The following is a 24137-nucleotide window of genomic DNA, read 5'->3' on the forward strand; positions in this document are numbered from 1 at the left end:
ATTGCAGCTTGCTGTGGGCTGTCCTGTATCTAGGCAGGCCTGTTGCATTGCTGCAGCATTCTGAGCACGGGCTGCAGAACATTCTAGAGTGTTTTACCTGGGGCAGGCTTGTCACATTACTGTTGGCTTCAGTGCCTGCGAAGCATCTTGCCCGTCCTGACTAACACTGCATTGCTGATGTTACCTTGCACTTCCTTTGGAGATTATTTTGCCTTGCCTTCCTCTTCTGCTGTGCCTCATTAGCTTGAGGTACTTATGCTGGAAGATCAGACTGTTGCAGCAACAGTCCCAGGTTGTTATCACAGATATTCCTCCACCAGCTTCATCTTTCACCATCCGTATCAAGATTTAATTTATACTTCACTTTCTTTAAAAAAAACACCCTCTATTGGGAAAGAGAAGCAATGCTCTGCTTTCCCAGCTTTTCTTACTTAATTGTTTTGAAATTGTTTGCTATCTTGCTCCCCTAAACCACTCCAAGTGCAGAAATAGCTAATGCAGCGCTGTGAAATTGACACAATAAAAATTCATTTTAATTGGGGGGATTATGGGAGCATCAATTTTCATTGTCCTAATCAATGAAGGAACTCATGACAATCAATTTGACGGGTCACACTCCCCCTTTGGAAAGCCCGGTAAATCCCTGTGCTCCTGCACCAAAATAATTTTTTCTGACCCTTTACTTGAAGGTTAATAGTAGATGAGTTTTAATCAGCCTAATAAACTCAGAACGTCAGGGCGATCAGTTTGGTGCCTTGCACTCGATGTCGGAAAGCTTATGTAAATAGGTCTTCACAAAGAGCATTCATGTACGCACAACTCTTTTATTTAAAGTAGGTTTCACTAAAATAAAGGTGAACATTCCATTTGCCTTGCCTGAACCTGTACGCTAGGGTTTTGTGATTTATGCAGGAGGGTTCACAAATTCCTCTATAAAAACCGAAAGAACTGCGGATGCTGTAAATCAGAAACAAAAACAAAATTGCTGGAAAAGCTCGGCAGATCTGGCAGCAGCTGTGAAGGAAAAGAAAAACAGAGTTAAGGTTTTGGGTTCGGTGACCTTTCCTCAGAACGTTAACTCTGTTTTTTTCCTTCATAGATGCTGCCAGACCTGCCGAGCCTTTCCAGCACCTTTGTTTTTGTCACCAGTTCCTCTGTAGCTTGCTGCGTTTTTTTCTCCTCATTTAAATAATACTCAGCTCCTCTATTGTTCCTGCTAAATTGCTTAACCTCACACATTCAATTTCATCTGCCAAGTTTTTGCCTCCTTGCTTAAACTGTCTGTATTTTGCTGCAGACTATTTGACTCTTCCTCACCACTTGCCTTTCCATCCAGTTTTGTGTCATCTGCAAACCTGGCTGTAGTGCGTTTGTCTTCCCATCCAAGTCATGAAGGCCTATTGTGAATGATTGTAGCACTCCACTAGTTATGGTTTGCCATCCTAGACATCGATGGCAGTGACTTCTTAAGAAGTGAACCAGCCGCCTTGTACCTCTAGCAAACCAAAGGGCGCATTTGGTAAAAGCAAGACCAGACCAAACACTGTCATCAGCAAGAACCAAGTCCACAGGTCTTGTGGACAAAGATGACTAAGCTTTTGTTTTTTTAATTCACTAGTGGGGCACGAGCGTTGATGGCTGGTCAGCATTTGCGAAGGTGGTGGTGCCCTCAAGAAGGGCTGCAGTCCATGTGCTGTAGTTTGATCCCTAATTCCCTGAGGGAGGGAATTCCAGGATTTTGACCCAGTGACACTGAATGAGCAATGACGCATTTCCAAGTCAACTTGGTGACTGGTTTGGAGGGGACCTTGAAGGAGGTGGTTTTCCCATGAATCTGCTGCCGTTGTCCTCCTAGATGGAAGTGGTCATGGGTTTGAAAGTTGCTGTCTGAGGATCGTTTAAGTTTCTGCAGTGCGTCTTGTCAATGATACACACTGTTGCTGTTGCTTTTGGTACTGTAGGGAGCGGATGCTTGTAGATGTGGTACAAGTCAAGAGGGCTTCTTTGTCCTGGATGTTATCAAGTTTCTTGAGCATTGCTGGAGTTGCAGTCATCCAAGCAAGTGGATGAGTATTCCATCACTTTCCTGACTAGTGCCTTGTAGGTCGTGGGTCACTTTTGCGAGTCAGGATGTGAGTTACTTGCTTCAGGATTCCTAGCCTCTGACCTGGCCTTGTCATGTTGTGTGTGTGTGGGGTGAGTCCAGTTGAGTTTCTGCTCGGTCATAACCCCTAGGATGTTGATAGTGGGGGATTCAATGATGGTAACACCATTGACTGTCAAGGGGAGGTGGTTAGATTGTCTCTTATTGCTGATAGTCATAGCCTGTCATTTGTGTGGCGTCAATATCACTTGCCACTTGTCTAGCCACCCTGGACATTGCTCAGATCTTGTTGCAGTTGAAGATGGATTGTTTCAGTATCTGAAGAGTTGCAAATGGTGCTGAACATTGTGCGATCGTCGTTGCACATCCCCACTGCTGACTTTGTGATGGAGGGAGAGCAAAGTTCTTACCTGGTTGCCCTCCGTCCATGTGTTTTCTTTCTCTGTCTGTGTTTAAGGGTTAATTTATAAAGGGATTAGAGTTTTAATTCATAAAGTTATATGCTGACAGTTTATAACTTATTTATCTGTACTTAAGAATCTAATTGCTTGTAATAAATAGCAAATCATATTAAGTACAGAAGCCTGTTCTGTACTTTCTGTCAAGCTGGTTTTGAAAATCTGGTGAATTTTACAATTTTAAGCCTTGCCCAGACTCTGGGAATGGTGGGCCTTGATTTCCAACAGTGACAACACATGGTGACCACAGACACCGATAACAATCTCTCAGAATTAGCAAATGGTCTACAGACTCTGCCTGTGATTTTTATGATAGATTTGGGCTGTCCCCTTAACTGGGTAGGTTGTCATATGTGGTTTGTACCACAAGAACTGAGTCAACGGTTCTTGCGAACAAAGATGACTAAACTTCGTTTTTTAATTCATTTGTGGGGCATGAGCATCAATGGCTGGTCAGTATTTATACATATTTGCGCTTGATTCTGCTATAGATGGATGGGCAGTGTTTTATATCCTGCTCATGAATTACACCTAATTGTTTGATGTGCAAACCCGTGTTGTTACTGTGATATATGTGGATTGTATTACAGTGACAGCATGGGTTTGCAAATCAACCAGTTAGTTTTAATTTAAGAGCAGGACATAAAACTCTGTCTCAACGATCTATAACAGAATCTTTTTCTAGCGAGTTTTGAGAAGATTTGTAGCTCAGGTTGAGGTTCTGGATGTCAGAATCTTTTTCTGACAGTATTGAGAAGTTTGAGTATAGATGTAATTCCAGGTCAGTGAGAAGTGCTTGAAGCTGTGGGGTTAGTGAGTGGCACCAAGGTAGAGTTCAGTGACTTGCCACTTGGGAAATTGCACTGATGCTTGACCTTCCTTAATCCCAATGTCGTAACAGACGTTAAAGATTTAAACAAAGTTCACAAAGTGCCAGATTTACCTGTCTGGTGAATGACGTTAATGGAAAACACCCTCCAGGCTTCTGCAGTTAATTGCTGTTTATTATTAATGAGTAAACTTTAACCACATGTAAACAGATATGAACTGTCTTCATATGACTTAACTATTTAAAACTCTAACCCCCTTTTATTGCCCTAATGCACTCATACAAACAAAAATAATGGGTGTTACAGGTAGAGAGGGAAAAAAAAATTGAGGAAGCACTATTCAATCACACTGTACCACAGGTTTCAATATTATGTTCATTCTTCTGCTTGAGAGATTCTGTTCTCCCTCCAGATTCCCAGTTTTCTTTCGCAGGAACTTTGCATGTTCCTTGTTCAGTTTCACTACTGCTGTTTGAGGCAGTAGCTCACAGCAAATGGTAGGAGAGAGTTACCGACTGTCTTCTGGCTTGAGTTACTTGCTGCAGAAAAATATAAAGACAGATCCTTGCAGGCTGGAAAATCTTCGCTCTCGCTCTCGTTCTCGATCTCTCACGCACGCACACACGCACATGCCCCTGCCCTATAGCATCCACAACTGGTCAATTACACAATCAGCTTCCTGCAACCCCCGCCCCCAGCCTCGGGGACCTGTACCGTCTAAGCTCACTTTCTTGCTGCTTGAATAAATCAACAGTGTAAACACAACTTGCAGTGAGTAGCTTGTTTTCAAGAGAGCAATTTCTGCCACAGTCCTTGGTTTCGAGAAGGCTGTTTTCCTGTTTTAGATCACAGGCAAAAAGATAAAGAAATTTTAAAAAGAAGCTGAAGGACATTATGGAGCTCACTTATAACTCACGTCTGACTGTGGAACGAACTATGTTGTGTCTTCAGTAACCCAGTGTTTTCTCTCACCCCCACAGAAGGTGGTGTGATTCGCTCTCAACGAGTGTTTGATGCAATGATAGCTACAGACCGGGCGCTGTATTGCAGAACTAACCCGTACGCTGATTCTCCACAGTCGATAGGTAAGTTTACCTCTGCTTCATAAAACACAGCTCTTGCTTCTTCCAGCAAGTGTGAGGAGTTGGGAGGTCCTGAATTTGATGACTTGGGGTTGCAGTTGGGATCTGACCAGTGATTGGGCAGGATTTGAGTTGAAGGGCTGACCCCAAACATAAAAGCCACCAGTTTCATATGAGATAGGAGGCCTCTGCTCCAGTAGGTCCTCACTTTGGAGCCCTGCGTATGTTAGGGTAAACAGGACTGGACTGACAAGAATCCTTCCCCATGGTTGAAATTCACTGACGTGGGTGAGATGTCAGGGGAAATGACCATGGCAGGTTAACACAGCAGGGCTAAACCCCTCAACCCCACACTTGTTCAGTTGGCCTTCTGGTGCAGTCGGTAACATAGAATCCCTACAGTGTGGAATCAGGCCATTTGGCCAGTCGAGTCCATACCGACCCTCCAAAGAGCACCCTATCCAGGTCCAAACCCTCCCTTGTCCCTGTAACCCTGCATTTCCCATAACTAACCCACCTAATAACAAAGAGAGGCAGAGAACCCCTACAGTGTGGAAACAGGTCATTCGGCCCAACAAGTCCACACCACCACCTCCGAAGAGCATCCCACTACCACTGCCCCCCCCCCCCCCACCCTTTCCCTGTAATCCTGCATTTCCCATGTCTAATCCACCTAATTTACGCACCCTTGTTACACACCCTTGGACACTGCAGGGGTCCCTTGTGCTGTGAGACAGCAGTGCTGCCCTAAAATTGAATTCACATTCCACCATCTGCTGTGGTGGGTATTGAACTTAGGGCCCCAGGGCATTACCTAGGTCTCTGGATTAACGACCCAGCGATAACATCACTAGGTTGTTTCCTCTTCTGATTGTAGCGTCCTGACCTCTGGCCTAAAAGCCCCCTATCATGTCTTGATAGTCACAGAAGTAAATATGGTCACATATGTTGTAGAATTGACAAATGTGACTCTAGAGCAGTAGGCCATTTAGTTTTCCATTGCCTTTCTGGATCTTTGAAAATGCACTTGTATTTGGTCCTGTCTCTCTTCATCTGTAACACTAAATTTTCAATCTTCAGGGCTAATTCCCTTTTAACACGATTTATGTAGTCAGTTTCCACCACCTTTTCAGCTGCAGCATGCCAGATCCTTACTACTCTCTGTGGGGAGGAAAAAGAATTCGTTCATTTTAAAAGTGCATGCAGAGTCACTAGAAGTAACTGTCTGATTCAGTTCGTTATGACAGGCATACGGTCTCATTTATTATTAACTCAAATCTAGTGCATTGTTTCTTCACAGTTCTTTAATCCACACAATTTACAGCTAATGATGTGTTTTTGGGGAGTGGGGTAGCGGTAATGTAGCTAAACCAGTAATCTAGAGCCCCAGGCTATTGTCATGGGGACATGGTTTCACATTCAAATGTGGCAGATGGTGAATTCAGAAATTCTAGAATAAATAATTACTCATCATAAAAAAATACACCGAGTTTACTAATGTCATTGGTGGGGGGGCGGGGGGGGGGGGGGGGTAGAATCTGCTGTTCTTAACTGCTCTGGTCCACATGTTAATGCAGGGCCACAACTTGACCCTTAACTGCTTTCTGGACGATAAATGCTGGCCCTAGCCAACAGTGTCCACAATCCATGAACAAATAACAAAATGGAGTGCCATAATGCAACCAAAAAGGTTGATTATAGACCTGTAAGCCTTTGTGTTATGCTTATTGCAGGCAGTAAAAGCAGGAGAGTTTCCTAGTCAGTCAGAACTGTATGCGGTAGATGCAACGAAACAATGTTTTTACATTAAGGGACTCCAAATACAGATCCTTCTCATGATCAAGCCTTGCTCTGAGGTGTTATTCCCCCCATCCCACAATATATACACCCTCTTTTTCTCACTCCCCCAAAGACCCGTTAACCACTAACCCTGACCTCTCCTGTTTAGCTCCTACCTCTAACGCTGTACTATTCTGGTGCTCCATGCTATGCTAGAATTGATAGCTAGAATAAGACCACTTTTTTTTGTCTTATTTATCCAGAGAATGTGGGCATTTCTGGCTGGGCCGACATTTGATCGCTAATCCCTAATTACCTTGGAGTTGGTGAAACTGTCTTTTGATCCACTGCAGTCCCTGGGGTGTAGGGGCACTCTCAGCGCTGTTAAGAAGGCAGTTTTAACCCAGCGCCAGTGAAGGAACGGTAGTACAGTTCCCATGTATCTGCTGTCTTTGCCCTTCTAGGTAGTAGGGGTCTTGGGTTTGGAAGTCAAACTGTGGATTCTATAGTCATATTGCAGCTCCTGTTCCCCATGGTGCTGGTGTGTGTGTATAATTGCAGTCAGACTATAGTTCCTATCCCTCAGCATGTATGTATATTTACAGTCAGACTGTGGGACCTGTCCCTAGGAGTTTATTAACAGCCAGTCTGTAGTTCCTGTACCTCAGATTGACCCTTAGACATAGTAGGCCATTCAGCCCATCAGTTCTGCTCTGCCATTCATGACTAATCTGATTAAAACCGAAAGACCTGTGGATGCTGAAAATCAGGAACAAAAACAAAGTTGCTGGAAAAGCCCAGCAGGTCTGGCAGCATCATTGAAGGGAGAAACGGAGTTAATGTTTCGGTTCTGGTGACCCTCCCTCAGAACTGATCTTATAATTGTCAACTCCACTTTCCTGCCCATTCCCTATAACATTTGATTCCCATACTGATTAAAAAGCTGTCTACTTTAGTCATGAATATACTTAACAACCCTTCCTCAACAGCCATAAGCAGGAAAGATTTCCACAGATACACTACCCTAGTGGTTAGCACTGCTGCCTCACATTATCAGGGTCCTGGGTTCAATTCCAACTGGGGTGACTTTCTGTCTGGAGTTTGCACAAGCTCCCCACGTCTGCCTCCGACAGTCCAAGGATGTGCAGGTTAGGTGGATTGGCTATGCTAAATTTGCCCATACTGTGTAATGTGGGAAATGTAGGGATAGGTAAAGATTCAGAGGGTTGGTGTGGAGTCAGTGGGCTGAATGGCCACCTTCTACAGTGTAGGGATTCTATGAAATGGGCATCCCCTTATTCTGAGATTATACCCTCTGATCCTAGACTCTCCCACAAGGAGAAGCGATCTTTCAACATTTACTCTGTTGAGTTCTGTCAGAATCTTGTATGTTTCAATAAGATCACTCCTCAATTTTCTAAACTCTAATTCATACTGGTCCAGTCTACTCAACCTTTTCTTATAAGAAACTCTCTCTACATCCAGGATCGACTCAGTGAACTTTCCTTGGATTGCCTCCAATATCAATCTACCTTTCCTTAGATAAGGAGACCAAACTGTTTATAGTACTCAGCTGTGGTCTAAATAGTACCTTGTATAGTTTTAACAAGACTTCCCTTCTTTTATGCATCGTTTTTGTTTGTTAAAAATAACGCAAACATTGCATGTGCCTTCCTATTCCCTGCTGAACATGGATGCTAATCTTTTCTGATTAATGAATGAGGATCCCTAAATCCTTTTGTGCTGCAGCCTTTTACACTCTTTCTTTGTGTGTGTGTGTATGTACGGCTATGCATCTAACAGGCGTTTATTCTCATTTATCTAACTCTTGTAACCTTTGCTCTTTTTCCTTTCCTGTAGGTTATCAGGCAACTATTAGTGCACCTCACATGGTAAGTGATGTGCAGTTTGTATTACTGTGTCCTGACTGAGGCTGATTTGTTAATGGTGTTTTTATAATGGTTTTCAAAAGAAAGGTAAAGGTGATGTGAGGAGAAAAGCTTTCTCAAACAGGAAGCACTTAGAGTACAGAATGTTCGGACTGGAAATGTGATAGAGACAGGTTCAATTAAAGCGTTCAAGGGCATTGGGTGGTTATTTGGGTAGAAATGGGATGCAGTGGTATGGGGCAAAAGCAAGAGATTGGCTTAAAATGCCAGGCAATGACAACTGCCAACTAGTAATGAACACAGCAGGCCAAACAGCATCAGAGGAGCAGGAAAGCTTGATGTTTACGGTTGGGACCCTTCTTCAGATGCTCCCCTGATGCTGCTTGGTCATCCAGCTTCTCACCATGTTATCTCAGATTCTCCAGCATCGGCAGTTCCTACTATCTCTGCCAACTAGTCGTTGCTATTTGACTGTCAGCATCATTAGTATAGCTGAATTCTTTGCGATCAACATCAGGAAGGTTACCATTGACCAGAAACTGAATGGTGGAGCCGTATGACTATTATAGCTAAAGAATAGACCATAAGTTGGGAATCCTGCATCAAGTAGCTCATTTCTTGACCTGCCACAGCCTGTCCACCAACTGCAAGTCAGAAGTGTGCGGAATGCTCTTCACTATTGTGGAGGAATGCACCTCGAGCAATACACTAGAAACTCAGTACCCTCCAGGACAGAGCAGCTCGCTTGATTGGCACCCATCCATCATCCACACCCTTCACTTCTTCACCATTGGCATACACTTGCAGCAGTGTGTGCAACGTTCAAGATGAACTGCAGCATCTCACACAGCTCCTTTGGCAATGGCACCGTCCAAATCTACAACCACTTCTACTTAGAAGGGCAGCAGGTACATGGGAATACCACCCCTACAAGTTTGCTTCCAAGTCTCTTACCATCTTGACTTGGAAATATGTTACCCTTTCCTTCATTATCGCTAGGTTAAAATCCAGCTACTTCTCCAACAGCAGTGTTGGCATAACCACAGCGGTAACAGCATGTACCACTACTACCTTATAAAGGATGGTCAGTAATATCCCATGGAAGAATAAGGAAAAGCACTTACTATATGTAGAAAGGAATTTTTTTATACACACGGGCAGTAAAAAGTATGGCCAACGTGAAGGATGCCATCTGAATGAGACAAAGGCCCAGCAAGTGAACTAGAAACTTGGTTTGAGTAGGAACTTGGTGCACAAGGGACCAAAGGTGCTTTAACTAGTGTTTACTGCAAGAAGTGAACTCTCTCAAGAGCGAGGTGAGTGGAAGACGGCGAAAGGTGTATATTTGAGAGCCTGACCTGCAATAGGACCAGTGGCACTGTGTGGCATGCATGCAGGGAAAGAAGCAGGTTGGTGTCTGAGACTAGTGAATGTTTCTGGTCTATTAGCTTAAACATGAGGTTTCCACCTTGCGTCTAGGTCTCCAGTTACTGCTGTGTCTTTTCTTAAAAGTCGCTGCTGAAGAAAAAGATTGGTACTGTTTAAGGAAGCACCTCATTATGGCAAATTGTAAAGAGCAGGTAATCAGCAATTAATTTGTGAATTAAACCAAATACAACAGTGACAGCAGGATACATGATTATTGCTGCTGGACACCAGTGTGATTCAGAACAAACACATCTGTAGTCAGTGTTTCCAGCACGAGGAACTTTGGATCCGAATTGTGAAGCTGGAATTTGAACTTCAGACATTGTACCACTTTGGAAGGGGAAAGTTAGCTGGACACCTTGATTCAGAGATGGGGTCACGCCAGTTGTTTTAAAATTGGTCTATGAGCTGGGACAGGAGGGTGTGATTGCTGGTGAGGTGGGTATAAGGACACCAGCTTCATCTCCTGAAATTATCCAACAGTTATGTGGTTCTTGCAAACTGTGCAGACAAAAGTGGGGGCTGCTGGGAGGATGAACAAACTGACCGTGGCACCTTGGTGCAGGAGGACATTAAAGTGGGGGAGAAAATGGGAATGTAATTAATGATAGGGAACAGTATAATGAAGGGAATAGATATCCATCTGTTCAGCAGGGAACGAGATTCCCAAAGGATGCGTTGCGCACCCCCCGCCATGTCAAGATTAAGGACATCTTCCTGAGGGTAGAGAAGAACTTACAGAGGGAAGGGAAGGATCTGTAGTTATCATCCACATGTGTACCAAAGACATTGGTAGGCTTAGAAATGAAAGATTTTAAACGGGAGGTAAATTAAAAAGCAGAATTTACAGTGTAATAATTTCTGGATTCCTATCTGAGCCACAGGCAGACTGGCATGGGGTAAATAAAGCCACAGAATTAAATATGTGCCTCAAAGGTTAGTATGGGTGCAATGGCTTTCAGCTCATGGGGAACTGGCAGTAGTTCTGGAGTAGAATGGAGCTGTTCTGATCAGATGGGCTTCATTTGAATTGTGCTGGGATCAGAGTCCTAGTGAATTGAATAAGCAGGGTTGCAGAGAGGGCTTTAATGTCATTAATTAGAGGGGTAGGGTTTGAGAGAAGGGAGATGTGTGCGTACAAATCAAACAGATCTGGCAGCAATACAGAGCAGCTATTTGGGTAATGATAGCCATAATGGGACTGGAAGGGACAGAGTGTAGGCCCCCAGACAGTAGCTGTAAAGTGGTGCCAAGGACAAATCAGGAGATACTGAGAGCTGGAGGAAAGGCAGAACATTAATCCTGGTGACTTCAGTCTTCATGTAGGTTGGGACAGTCAGACTGGCAGAGGTAGGCACGAGAAAGAATGCCTGAAGTGTATTCAGGACAGTTTCTTGGAACAATACATTGTAGATTCAGCTAGGGATCACATTATGTTGAATCTGATTATGAGTATGATATTAGGGGGAATTCTACCAGTTGCAGTGATGGGGCTTAAACTCATGTCCTCATAACATTAACTTGGACCTCTAGATTACGAGCCCAGTAACATCACCACCTTTCTCCAGACTTCTATCTTGTTTCCTGTCCTGCACCATGTCTCACCAGCCCTCTGTGATGTGCAGGAGTACTGAATAGTATGTCCTTCTGCCTTTCCAGATGGACGTTGGTGACAGAAAGGCAGGGAATTAATTTGGATGGCCTTTGGATATTTATTGTGTAGGTGTGTTTTCTGAAGGAGGATGTTGATATGTGTGTGAGTGCGTGTGGGGGGGGGTGGGGGGGTGGGTGGGGTTGGTGGTTAGCCAATAGTTCAGCTGCCTAAGCCAGGGTGTGCCATCAGCGTGTGCGCTCACTGAGCAGTTAGAGAACTTGCCTGTTTGCAGCAGGCTGACCTGTAATACATAATGCAACATCAACCTGCCATTGAGAGTGGCTATAAAGGTCACCTCCCAAGACACGGACAATACTGTTTCTATTCTTTTAAATTGAAAGTAAACTGAATGTGAAGCTCCCTTGAAACTGCCCCAATCAAATACTCCTAGGATAGCGACAGCATGGGATTAGATACAGAGTAAAGATTTCCCTATTCTTTTAAACTGAAAATAAAGTTCCCTTGACACTGTTGCCATCAAATGATTTCAAGACAGGGACAACACTGGGTTAAATACAGAGTAAAGTACCCTCCACTCCTTTAAACTGAAAGTAAAGTGCTCTCTACTCTTTTAAAACAGGAAATGAAGTTCCCTCGACATCTCCATCGAATACTCCCAGGACATAGACGGCACAGGGTTAGATACAGAGTGTTCTCTCTACACTGTCCCTGTCAAACATTTCCAGGTCAGGTACAGCAATGGTTTAGATGCAAAGTAAAGCTCCCTGTACACCATCTCCATCAAACTCTCCCAGGATCAGTACAGTACAGGGTGAGATACATAGCAAAACTCACTCTGCACTGCCCCCATCAAAAGCTGAATGGTAGGTGTAGCACAGGGTAAGAAAGAGAATAAAGCTCCATCTAGTCTTTTGAACAGAAAGCAATGTTTCCATTTATTTTGATAAACTGAAAATAAAGTTTGCTGCACTGTCTCCATCAAACACTTCCAGAACAGGAACAGTGCTAGATTGGATATAGAGTAAATCTCACTTTACTCTTTTAAACTGAAAGTGAAATCTCCTTCAACAATATCTCCATGAAACATTCCCAGGACAGGGATAGCATAAGGTTAGATGCAGAATAAGATGCTGTGTATTCTTCTAAATAAAGAAGTAAAGCTCCTCAAAATTTCCATTCAAACACTTTCAGGACCACAAAAGCAGGGGTGTTAGATTTACAGTAAAGGTGTCTCTACTGTTTTAAACTGAAAGTAAACCTACTCAACCTTTTTACATTGAAAGTAAATTTCCTTCTACTGTTTTGAACTAAAACTAAACTGAAAATAAAGTTGCCTTGACACTGTCCTTATCAAATACTCCCAGGACAGGGTTAGATACAGAGTAAAGCTTCCTCTATTCTTTTAAACAGAAAGTAATGCGCTCTCTACAGTATTCCCATCAAAAACTTCAGGAACTGTTCAGCACGGTATTACATTAAGAGTAAAGCTACCTCTACTCTTTTAACATGGAAGTGTAGCTCCCCTGTTGTTTTAAAGTGAAAGTAAAGCTCAACTCTACACTGTCCCCATCAAACATTCCCAGCTTGAACATTGGATGTAGAGTAAAGCTGGCTCTACGCTGTCCCAACCTGACAAGCTTCCCAATGCTGCATCAGTTGTTGCTTTGAACCAGTTCTGTGGTCTCTCTCTCTGAGAGATTAGGATGATTGGAATCATAGTGTTGATGAGGCGATAGGATACTGATGAGGGCCCTGAATGGTGTGTGCTGGCTCTGTGCATGGAGCCACCTCTCACCACCAGCCCACAGTCATTTGTTTTGGAGTTGTATTATTGTACCTTTGTAGCCCGGCTCAGCCAGTCTGCATTAAGCTTCTTGTTGAATTTCTCGAGTTTCTGTTTGTTCCCAGCACGCACATGCACTGGAATGTCTGAACAGCCATCTGTATGAAGGGGCTCGAGCTCTGGATGTGGGTTCTGGAAGTGGCTACTTGACTGCCTGCATGGCCAAAATGGTGAGTGAAAGGTGCAGGGTCAACGGACACACCGAGGAAGTAGTTGGGACCTATTGGAATTGTGGCCTTTCTTACTGGGCTGAGAACCTGCAACCCGTATAGGAGCAGCAGATACCTTGAAATGTCACCAACTCTAAGACACTCAGCACTTGGGTTTGGAAATATTTGGCCATTCAAAGTCTTAGAGCTTGCTCTCGCACAGCAGTAAGGGTGTATCGGCACTGGGACTGCAGTGGTTTCAAAGAAGGTGGATCCTGACCAATTGGGGATGGCAGCAAAATGCTGGCCCAGCCACATCCTGAGAGCTGGTCGGCAACATGTGACATCGCATGGGTGCTCTTCACACAGGTCATAGGGATGGTGGGAGGGGGCATGGGGGAGCCATTGGGATCTGTGTTTATTACTACACACCCCTACTGCTCTCCGTTTGCAGGTGGGAGCCACGGGGACAGTGGTTGGAATTGACCACATCCAGGAACTGGTGGAACAATCCATTCGCAATGTGCAGTCGGATAATGCCACATTGCTCAGCTCAGGCCGGCTCACTCTGATTGGTACGTGGGCAGGGGGATAGGAATGGGGGGATGTTGTGTGGTGGGTGGGTGTGCTCGCGATGAATGGGAAGCAGGAGGGAAATGGTGGAGGGAGAAAATGGCCCATTGAGTCTGTACTGCCAAAAATATGCTGCGACCCTCACTAGTCCTATTTTCCCACAGTAAAGGAAAGCTTTACTCTGTGTGGACCTCTAAGTCTACAGCCTTGAATGTTATTGACGGTCCAAGTGCTCAGCCAAGTACTTTGTAAACGTTGTGAGATTTCCCACCTCTGCTATCCTCCCAGGTAGTGACGTCCAGACCCCTACCAGCCTCTGAATGAAAACATTGGAGCTTTATTCTCTTTCTTAACTTCCTACCTTTCTCATTAAAATTCTGCCCCCTTGTCATTGACTCTTCAACTAAGGGAAACAGTGCTTTCTATTCATTTATCGATGCCCCTCATGATCTTATACATCTCTATCAGGTCTCCCCTTAACTTTCCCTGCTCCAATGCAAACAATGCAATCTTATCCAGCCTCCCTTCATAGCTAAAGCAGTCCATGCTACCTCCTGGTGAATCTCCTTTGCATCCAATCTAGCGCAGACACATCCTTCTCATAGTGTCGTGATCAGAAATGCACACAGTATTCCAGCCATGGCCTAGCCAAAGTTCTGTACAGATCCAATATGACCTCCCTGCTCTGATTAGTCTGTGCCATGGCTGATAAAGGTATGCCATCCTCACCCCCTGATTAATCTGCCTTCAGGGATTTGTGGACAAGTGCCTTAAGATCCCTCCGTTCCTCTGAGCTTATGAGTGTCATGCCATTCACTGAGTACTCCGTTGTCTTGTTCCGTCTTCCAACGTGCATCATCTCAAAGTAACCAGGGCTAAATCCCATTTGCCACTGATTTACCCAACTGACTATAATCTGCTTATATCCACCTGTAATCTACGATCTTGCACCTCACTGGCCAACGTTTATGACAGCCGCAAACCTGCTTAGCATTCTTGCACTTCCTTATGTTCATCATTTTTGAATATGACAAGCAATAAGGGATCCAGCACCTATCTCTGTGGTACATGACTGCGGACTGGGCTCCAGTCACACAAACGGCTTTCTACCACCACTCTCTGCCTCCTGTCACCCCAATTTTTAGATCTAAAGGAGGGGAAGGGTGGAGTGATTGGGGGGAGGTGATGTTGGGCGGTCTCACTTGTGGGGTAATAGTGGTACGTGCAGCAGGAGTGTGGAATGGCCAAGGAGTAGGGATGTTCCCCAGCTCAGAGAGGAGGTCCGATCAGAGGTGGGGGAGGCATTGCTGCCGCGAATCCAGTCCAGAGCAAAGCCAGGAGCAGGTCCCGACACTGTCTCACTCACAAACCTTCTCTTGCAGTGGGAGATGGCCGCCGCGGTTACCCCGAAGGAGCGCCTTATGATGCCATTCACGTGGGTGCAGCTGCAGCTGTAGTTCCTCAGAACGTAAGTGAGTCTCTGTTTCTAGAATCTTCTAAATCCTGCTTCAGAGATCCTCACTGTCTGTTAGCAAGGAGAATTTCAACTGCATCAAGCTCAGAGCCCCTTGTTCGCAAAGTGTTCATACTCCATAGAGAATTCACTCAAGGCATAGAAGAGAAGTGGAGCTGTAACTGTTACATTCTCTGCAGTAATTCCTGTGCTGAAAGCATCATAGCATCGTTGCTTTTATTGCGATATTAGCCATTGTTTAGTCAGGGGCACCTGTTGTCTAAGGAAGACAGAATTTTTTTGCATTTAACTTCAATTGTCACAGTGCCTTGACCATCAAAATCAAAGCTGACATTGTAGTGTGGTACTGAAGGGGTGCCGCACTGTCGGAGGGTCAGTGCTGAGGCAGTGCCGCACTGTCGGAGGGTCAGTGCTGAGGCAGTGCCGCACTGTCGGAGGGTCAGTGCTGAGGGAGTGCCGCACTGTCGGAGGGTCAGCGCTGAGGGGGTGTCGCACTGTCGGAGGGTCAGCGCTGAGGGGGTGCCTCACTGTCGGAGGGCCAGCGCTGAGGGGGTGCCGCACTGTCGGAGGGCCAGCACTGAGGGGGTGCCGCACTGTCGGAGGGTCAGGTCGTGGTGACTTTGATGCCCAACACGCGGAGGACCTTGGTGGTATTGCTATTGAACAGGAGCCTAATCTACTTGAATTCCTCCTGAACAATCTACCTGGCTTAGTTCAGGTTGTGCCTTGTTTGTTCCACCTTCACCTTGCCAACAACTTGCCAGCCTATTGTGTGGCACTGTTCTTATAACAGACAGGACAGTTTCCAACCAGATCTCAGCAAAGCTGCTGTGTGCCATCAGCACTTGCAGAAAGCGAATTACTGTTATCTGTAGTCCTATGGGTTGACTCTTGTACAGTGCTCAGTGCCATTTGGGACTCCTCAGATGTTAAAACAGCTTGTATTCAGCGAGTTCAGCAAGGACTGGGTAATATCCACGTCAGGGCTAATGAGTGGCCAATTTGTACTTCACGTGTGCCTGGCAATGATAATCAACAAGAATTGAGTCTACCTTTGCCAGGTGCAGCTCTAACAACATTCAGAAATCTTGACAGCATCAGGATATAAAACTTGACGAATGGGCACCATGTTATTAGACTCCTGTCTGGGGGATCTCAGTGCGTAAGTTGCTTGCTGCATTTCCTACATTGGTGATCCTACAGTGGCACATGATTGACTGTGGACAGTCTGGAGTACTGAAGACTCAGTATAAATAAGAGACAATATTTTCTGATGCAGAGCATCATCAGAGACTCTATACCTGTTCTGACTGTCCTTCAGTCTGTCCGACTCTGTGACTCTGTACCTGTTTCGTCTGTCCCTCAGTCTGTCTGTCTGTGTGACCCTTTTCCTGTTTTGTCTGTCTGTGGGACCCTGTACTTGTTCTGTCAGTCCCTCAGTCTATCTGTCTGTGGGACCTTGTACTTGTTCTGTCAGTCCCTCAGTCTGTCTGGCTCTGTGACCCCCTTTTCCTGTTTTGTCTGTCCCTCAGTCTGTCTGTCTGTGTGACCCTGTACCCATTGTGTCTGTCCCTCAGTCTGTCTGTCTGTGTGACCCTGTACTCGTTCTGTCTGTCCTTCAGTCTGTTTGTCTGTCTTTTTGACCCTTTACCCATTCTGTCTGTCCCTCAGTTTGTCTGGCTCTATGACCCTGTTCCTGTTTTATCTGTCCCTCAGTTGCTGGATCAGCTGAAGCCTGGTGGCCGTATGGTCGTTCCAGTTGGTGTAAGCGGGGGGAGTCAGTCATTACAGCAGTTTGACAAAACGTTAGATGGAACCATTGTCCGCACCACACTGATGGGAGTGATATACGTGCCCCTGACGGATCGGGAGAAGCAGCTAAGAGGGTACGTGTGCATGCGTGAGGGCAGGTCATACAGTGGGAGGATGGGTTTGGAGAAGTGGGAGGGGCCTATTGTCTCACATCTTCTGGAACTGACCCATATTGTTAACACTGGTCCCAGATCCCACACGGAATTTCCCCTGAATGCCACTTGTCTGTAACCTTGCTGGTTCAGACCCCGGTTTGCCTGGAGGTAAGAGCTGGCCGTGTGCAATCGTCAGCTCTGCCACAGGCCATGAGCTGGGAACAGGGCAACTTCAAACAGGGAAGAGAGGCTCATTAGGGAATGTTTATAGAATCCTTACAGTGTGGAAATAGGCCCTTCGGCCCAACAAGTCCACACCAACCCTTAAGCATCCCACCAAGACCCATCCCCCTATAACCCAACTAATTGACACATCTCTGAACTCTGTGGGCAATTTAGCATGGCCAATCCACCTAACCTGCACATCTTTGGACTGTGGGAGGAAACCCACGCAGGTACAGGGAGAATGTGCAAACTCCACACAGACAGTTGTCCGAGGGTGGAATTGAACCCAGGTCTCTGGTGCCGTGAGGCAGCAGTGCTAACCATTGAGCCACGGGTGAGAGGGTAATTACTACATGTGGGTCAAGAAGATGTATTTAGTTTTTGGGATATAAAAGGATAATTAGTGTGTGGGGGGAGGGCAATGAGAGGGGTGATTACTGTGTGGGGGATGCAAGAGGGATAATGTGTGTTTGGGGGAATTAAGAGGAGGGTAATAAGTGTGTGTGTGTGTGTGTGTGTGGGACCCGTTTGATGATACTGTGCCTGTCATGTTACAGGCATGACCTGTGAAGGAATGAGGCAGAGTCTCGCCAATACCCCCTGGAGGACCTGATTCTGTGCGGCTGACGAAGATTGTGTTTTGACCTCAGTATCACTCTCACTCGATGGAAATCAGTGCTATGCCTTAGGTTTGGATGGTGGGGTTACTCTTGGATATCAATGAACTGGTTTGAACGTGGGTGGTCAGTACTATTGACATGACTGTAGAACGGCCCACAGTGTGTCTCTGTGGTGTAGATGGAATCTACAATAAAACATCTGCTTGGCTCACAACAACCTGAGCATTTCCTGTAGCAGCAGCTATTTTCCCCCTTCCTCCTCATCTCTATGACACTGCCACCTCCCCTGTCCCCCACCCCGGCACCACCCACACCCTCCATTTCCCTCCCGTGCTGAAAGGGATGAACTCCTTCTGGGAGTTGCCAGTCTGCCCAAGACACCTTGGGGGATGGCATCCAATTGCACATTCTATGTCTGAAAGCAGGAACCCATTGACAACTGTCTGATGTTGGAGCCGGTGTGGGACTGAGTTCAGGCTTCATGGGTAAAGTGTGAAGGGGAAGTTACAGCCTCCCACTCATTAAGGGCTAAAGCTCTCCTCAGTGAGCAGGCAGGGCTTTTTCAAAAAATTGTTCATTGGATCTGAATTGCCCATCCCAAGTTGATAGACTTTGAAGGGACTGGTGAGCTGTTTTCTTGGGCTGCAGGTAGATCTATAACGTTCCTTAGGGAGGGATGTCCAGGATTTTGACAGTGACAGTGAAAGAACGGTGATATATTTCCAAGTCTGGATGGTGAGTGGCTTGGAGGGGAACTTGCAGGGGGTGATGGTGTTCCCGTCTATCTGCTGCCCTTGTCCTTCGAGATGGAAGTGGTCATGGGTTTGGAAGGTGCTGTTGAAGGAGCCTTGGTGAGGCACACTGTGCCATAGCACACTCTGCTGCAACGGAGTGTGTGATGTAACTACATTAGTGTCAGAGCTAATGGAGGTGAAAGCCAGAATACCAGACGTTCCATGCAAATTTCAATTTTATTGTGCTTTTTAAAATTTTAGAATATGAATAATAGCAAGAGAATGACTTTGTCAGATTACAAAGGGAAAGTTTCACTATTTGAAACATAGACTGAGGCAGCTGAGCTTGGGAGGGCCAGAGGTTGCAGTGTTGTTTGTAGATTGTCACAGAAATTCCACTGCCTATTGTCTTGTCTCCCCAAGCCTCATTAAGACCGACGCAGGGGCGCCGCCTTTCCTTCTGGCACATGCTCCCAGATGTGGTGCATTAGCTGTTTAACCTCACAGTTGCCTCAGCTGGTGGAGTTGTTCCCCATCTGAGAAAACAATTAATAGCATCAGCTGGGGAATGAAGCTCCCATCTTTGAGCTTGGGGCTCAGCTAACAAATTCACTTCCCTCATTTCTGTTTGGAAAAGATTTGGCAGTGAAGGTCATTGCCAGTGTGACATTGTAAGATGAACATAATCCAGAGACAGAACAAGCCCCAGCCACAGGATGTGAATTGACAGCAAAATTAACTAATAGCATTGACAAAAACAGCGTAATTAAATTGCCCAACTTTTAACTTACTGATTTGGATCAGATGGATTTGAAGTATCTGTCCAAATTTTTACTTTTGTCTCACTTTCAGTGCTAGAATAAAATGGTTTGGGAAAGATGGCAGCCTTCTGCACTATTAGACTGTTCAAAGCTCAGTTTGGGAACAGGTTGACAGATCAGGTACATACACATCTGCAGACATGCAGGACACAAGTAATGAAAAGAGTGAGCAGGAATAAAAGTTTTGGAGTGGAAACCTTACCTAGTGTGGTACCACAGAGATCAGTGTTGAGGCCTGCCCTTCTTTTTTACAGTTGATGACAATGACTTTGATAAGGAGATTGACTTCAGTCAATCCAGGCTTATTTCAGATATAATTATGATGGGAAAGTAAGCAGCGAAGAGATAACCAAGGGATGGAGACAGGCAATATGATTGGTCAGAGGTGTGGTCAATGAAGTGGGGCGAATGGATCCATTCTGTAAGGAAGACAATGTTCGCGTGCACAAAACACAAAGGTAACGTGCTGGTCGAGTAAGTAACTGGGATGTTGGCCTTTAAATCAGTCAAAGTAGAAGAGAAAGCAAATCTCACTACAGTGTTTTGGAGGTTTGGTGTATGCAGTTAAGATTCACTAGAATGATTCCTGAACTGCCCTAGCAGGAGAGGTTGAGTACCATAGGCCTGTATTTCTGCAAGGTGATTGAAACAGCCAGAATTCTTAAGGTGATTAAGTGGATAGAAGCTGCGGTATGTAGAACGAGAAGGTACAGTCTCTGCCACCTCTGACTGAAATAAAGAGGAATTCACTCAGAGGAATGTGTGATGAGGCATTCAGTGGGTAGGACACAGGGACCTGAGAGGTGGAATCAAAGAATCAGCTTTGCCCTTAGAGACTGGAGTAGATGAGTCAACCATTCACTGTGTTCTAGAGTGACATGTTTCTGGGAATAAACACACACAAACACCTGTGAAGCTCAGCTCCGTTCACTTTCTGATGAAATATGTTACAGTCAGAGGGCAAGGCTGAGGCAGGTGCAAGTTACTTCTTCGCAAAAAACTTCTTGAAAACATTCTTTTTCTTGCTGCTATCCATGTCTGTGTCCAGTGTGTAGTGCCATGTTGGCATTGTGAAGTTGATGGTTGGCCCTGTCCTCTCAGGTTCCCAGGTTCTGCGTCGGTTTTCACTCTCCTGCCGATTGCTGGAGAGGCCAGGCTGCCTTCTCTCCAAAAGCAGTGCGGGAGTACTGCCCAGGGTCTGTATGTTACCTGACAGGCACAAAACTTGACACATTAGGAAAACTGGTCTCCCTTATTTACAGCTATAAGTAACCCCAAGCTCAGTGAACAGTGACCCTCTCAGGAGATGGTGTTGGGCATGACATTGAGTTCCCTCTTTCGTTGTAGTTATGACTCACTGCTTGTGGCTTGCTTACTGCACTATCAGTGTATTCCTGAACACTACACAGTCAGGTGACGGCACTCCTGGGCTTCTTGTAATCTACTGTACATTTTCCACAGCCTTGAGCACCAGGTACTGATGACTGATTGCAGTTAAAAACCCCTCAATGTGATTCATGCTCTGTGGGATATGCGAGACTGCACCAGGACCATCCTTTGCACTCTAGTGGATCAAAGCTCCTGCGCCTGGGTAGTTGGACTGTGATTCAGAAGGAGTTAATATGGTTCCTGAGGTGCTAACCGAGCAGGAAAAGGTTGCGATATGGGGCACAGTGCTGGTGTAAGTGCAGCCTGGAGATTCATGGAGTGACGGCAGCACTAACCTGCACTCAGGGAGTGATTCATTCGTTCCCCACCCTCTGGATACAGGTGAATGTTATAATAAGTGTGAGGAGGTTTTGGTGGAGGAGCTGACCATGACTGTGTCTCCCCTGTTGACTTACTCGCAGCACCAGACTCTGCAAAACATACAAAGACATGTCACATCAGTGGTTGTAGGAGCAGAGAACATGGTGCTGTCACTGCACTGTCTGCAGTGTGCAATCCATCTCTGACTGCACTGCCACATCAACCCGTTCCAACTGTGTATTGTAGATGCTGGGGTACCTCTTGTCCTGTTAGTTCCCAGCAAGGAGTCACTGTTTCTCCAATTTTTCCGTTGCCCCTCTGATCTCTGTGCAGACAGATTCGATGAGTTGTTTTGCTTCACTCTGAAAGATGGTGTCCTCCTAAAAAACACGGAGATGATGTTACCTTCTGGGTTCATTTCACAACCTACGTTATCCCCATCAAACACTCCAAGGATAGGGACACGGCGGGGCAATTAGATACCAAGCAAAGCTCCTTGTACACGGGCCCGCATCAAACACTCTGTTAAACTGTAAATAAACCTTTTCTTGTTGAAAATGAGAAATAAATAGAAAGTAAAATCCCTGTGACACTGTCCCAGTCAAACACTCCCAGGACAGGGACAATATGGAGTTTGCAGAGTAAAGCTTCCTGTACACTGTCCCCATCAAACACTCCCAAGACACCAGTGGAAGAATTTGTTCTGGTCTGGGCCTTAGTTCTGCACTGAAAATCTTAAACGAATATATTAAACAATGATGCTCAGGACAGAAGTGACTGTGGAAGATTTCATTTGTTTTGCTTTTATTTGAAATATCTCTTGTCCAAAATAAGACTTTACTTCATGATGAAATGTAATGGATGACAATTGCTCAGAAACCAATTCGCGTAGAAGGGATGTGCTGAGCACCCACTGATGATCAGAGGCAGGGATGGGAGTGGTTGGCAACAGGCCTCTTGAATCTGGACATTGAGATTTATAACAGGAATAGTTGGCACAAATTTTCAGAAATAATGTGGCAACAGGGGTTTAGAATTTACAGACAGGAAGTGTCTGCTGACGCAAGCTCATGACCGATATGTAGAAAAATGTTATCACTCATTAAAACGACTGAGTTCTGTTATAAATATTGTAGAACCATTCCCAGGAACAATACTGTGAAGAATCTTACATGAAATGACAGTGAGTGAAACTCAGTGACCATAAACAGCAATGTCCAAACAAGCGATCAGTTGCACATTCCAAAATGTGAGTGTCTCCTGTTCTCCTTAACAGGATACCCACTATAATGCAGAGCATTCTTCCAGCTCTGACAGACTCTAAGCATTAACTCTGCTTTCTCTCCACAAATGCTAGCAGACCTGCTGAGTTTCACCAGCAATTTCTGTTTTTGTTGCATTCTCCCAGTCCTCAGTTTGAAGCACTGAGTTCTGTTCTTTACTCCCTTTCCCTCAAGGGTTCATCATACCTGGGAAGTAAATCCTTGTTGCTTCCAGGTTTCTCCTTCTTTGTAGGGCTTCCGGCCGTGAGCTGGGATTTGGTTGTGAATGGGTCCCTTCAGAGAAAGGAACAGTGTTAATGTGAGATCCCAGGTGACCCAGCCAGTCAAAGGATGATCATTTGGTGCAGTGTTTCCTCTTGTCATCAGCAGTTGGGCTTGGAGGGTTAATGTGGGGTTCAGAATATAGGAGTAGAGAGGAAAGACTAAGAGGATAAAAAGGAACAAACTGTGCTCAAGGACAACAGCTCAGAGAACAGAAAACCAAGGTCGATCTAGAGGGAGCAGGTAGTGAGAGAGAAAGGAAACCAGGGGAAAGAAGCAGAGAGAAGGGGGAAACGAGGGGGAAGAAGCACACAGATTTCACCACATTGATGAATTATCAGATGTTACTCTCCTGTGTGGTTTTGAACTTGACTTTCTCTACCTTTGAGCCTGAACAATAAGCAGAAACTCCAGAGTATTTAAAGATCATGAGACTGTACCACCTGAATGTGGTGGGGTCTCCAGTCAGGAGGCTAACAGTTGACCTCAATGATTCTGGGAAGATGTAAACAGCATGATTTTTCTGCATGATAGTTAACATGCTCACATTTACCTGCACATACATTATGTACATACGTGTGTGTGTTAGCCATGGGAAATACAAGGTGGGCGGTGGGTCTGTGAATGATGCTGTTTGGAGGGTCAGTTGTGGACTTTTTGGGCCGAAGGGCCTGTTTCTACAGGATTCTGTGAAAAGGGTTATCTATTTACCTGGAGTGTTGTGGAGACTGCAAAGGAGATGTATTGACAGATGACAAGTTCATTTCATCAGAACCTGGAAAACAGCACAGAAGAGTCAATATTCACCTGCAGCAACCTGAGATTTGTAACATTAAATCACACAAAACAGAAATTAGGAGGAGTAGGCCATTCAGCCCTTTAAACCTTGCTGCTGTTCAATCTGATCATAGTTGATCATCCTGCTCAGTCCCCCGTTTCTGCTGTCTCCCCAAACCTTTGATCCCTTTAGCCCTAAGAACCAGATGTAATTTCTTCCTTAAAAACATTCAATGTTTCAGCCTCAACCACTTTCTGTGCTAGCAAATTGCTCGCTGGGTGAAGACATTGCTCCTCAGCTCAGTCTCAAATGACCTACCCTGTATTCTTAAACAGCTTCTGAACTCTTTGGTCATTGGGAATAACCTTCCTGCAACTAACTTGTCTCGTCCTGATTTTATAGGTTTCTATGAGATCCAACCTCCCCATCCCAGCTCATTTTTCTAAACTCCAGCAAATATAATTGGAACTGAACCAGTCTCTCAACACGCATTGATTGCTAGAATGACAGGTTCAGTCTGGTAAACCTCTGTTGC

General features: G+C 45.3%; 2 protein-coding genes across 10 annotated transcripts in view; one reads left to right on the plus strand and one right to left on the minus strand.

Annotated features, from left to right (window-relative positions):
- The window catches only part of LOC125455387 (protein-L-isoaspartate(D-aspartate) O-methyltransferase-like), a 28591-nt gene extending 10398 nt beyond the window's left edge, over positions 1 to 18193 (plus strand). For 7 of the 8 annotated variants that reach the window (XM_059649330.1, XM_059649328.1, XM_059649327.1 and 4 more), the window contains exons 3-9: positions 4373 to 4477; positions 8114 to 8145; positions 13094 to 13198; positions 13632 to 13752; positions 15133 to 15218; positions 16941 to 17110; positions 17914 to 18193. In XM_059649330.1, the coding sequence (XP_059505313.1) occupies positions 4373 to 4477; positions 8114 to 8145; positions 13094 to 13198; positions 13632 to 13752; positions 15133 to 15218; positions 16941 to 17110; positions 17914 to 17926 (632 nt within the window). In that variant the 3' untranslated portion in view covers positions 17927 to 18193. Of the gene's footprint in view, positions 1 to 4372; positions 4478 to 8113; positions 8146 to 13093; positions 13199 to 13631; positions 13753 to 15132; positions 15223 to 16940; positions 17111 to 17913 lie in introns of all 8 variants that reach the window. The other variant, XR_009446261.1, reaches the window with a different exon arrangement.
- Positions 18194 to 18936: 743 nt separating this feature from the next.
- The window catches only part of sptbn5 (spectrin, beta, non-erythrocytic 5), a 365898-nt gene continuing 360697 nt past the window's right edge, over positions 18937 to 24137 (minus strand). Inside the window, exons 68-72 of one of the 2 annotated variants that reach the window (XM_059649323.1) lie at positions 23536 to 23599; positions 22750 to 22836; positions 21539 to 21660; positions 21256 to 21390; positions 18937 to 20740 (exon numbers count right to left, since the gene is read on the minus strand). In XM_059649323.1, the coding sequence (XP_059505306.1) occupies positions 20514 to 20740; positions 21256 to 21390; positions 21539 to 21660; positions 22750 to 22836; positions 23536 to 23599 (635 nt within the window). In that variant the 3' untranslated portion in view covers positions 18937 to 20513. The remainder of the gene's footprint in view (positions 20741 to 21255; positions 21391 to 21538; positions 21661 to 22749; positions 22837 to 23535; positions 23600 to 24137) is intronic. The other variant, XM_059649324.1, reaches the window with a different exon arrangement.

This window comes from Stegostoma tigrinum, chromosome 10 (assembly GCF_030684315.1).
Source record: "Stegostoma tigrinum isolate sSteTig4 chromosome 10, sSteTig4.hap1, whole genome shotgun sequence".
In the NCBI taxonomy this organism is placed as follows: Eukaryota; Metazoa; Chordata; class Chondrichthyes; order Orectolobiformes; family Stegostomatidae; genus Stegostoma; species Stegostoma tigrinum.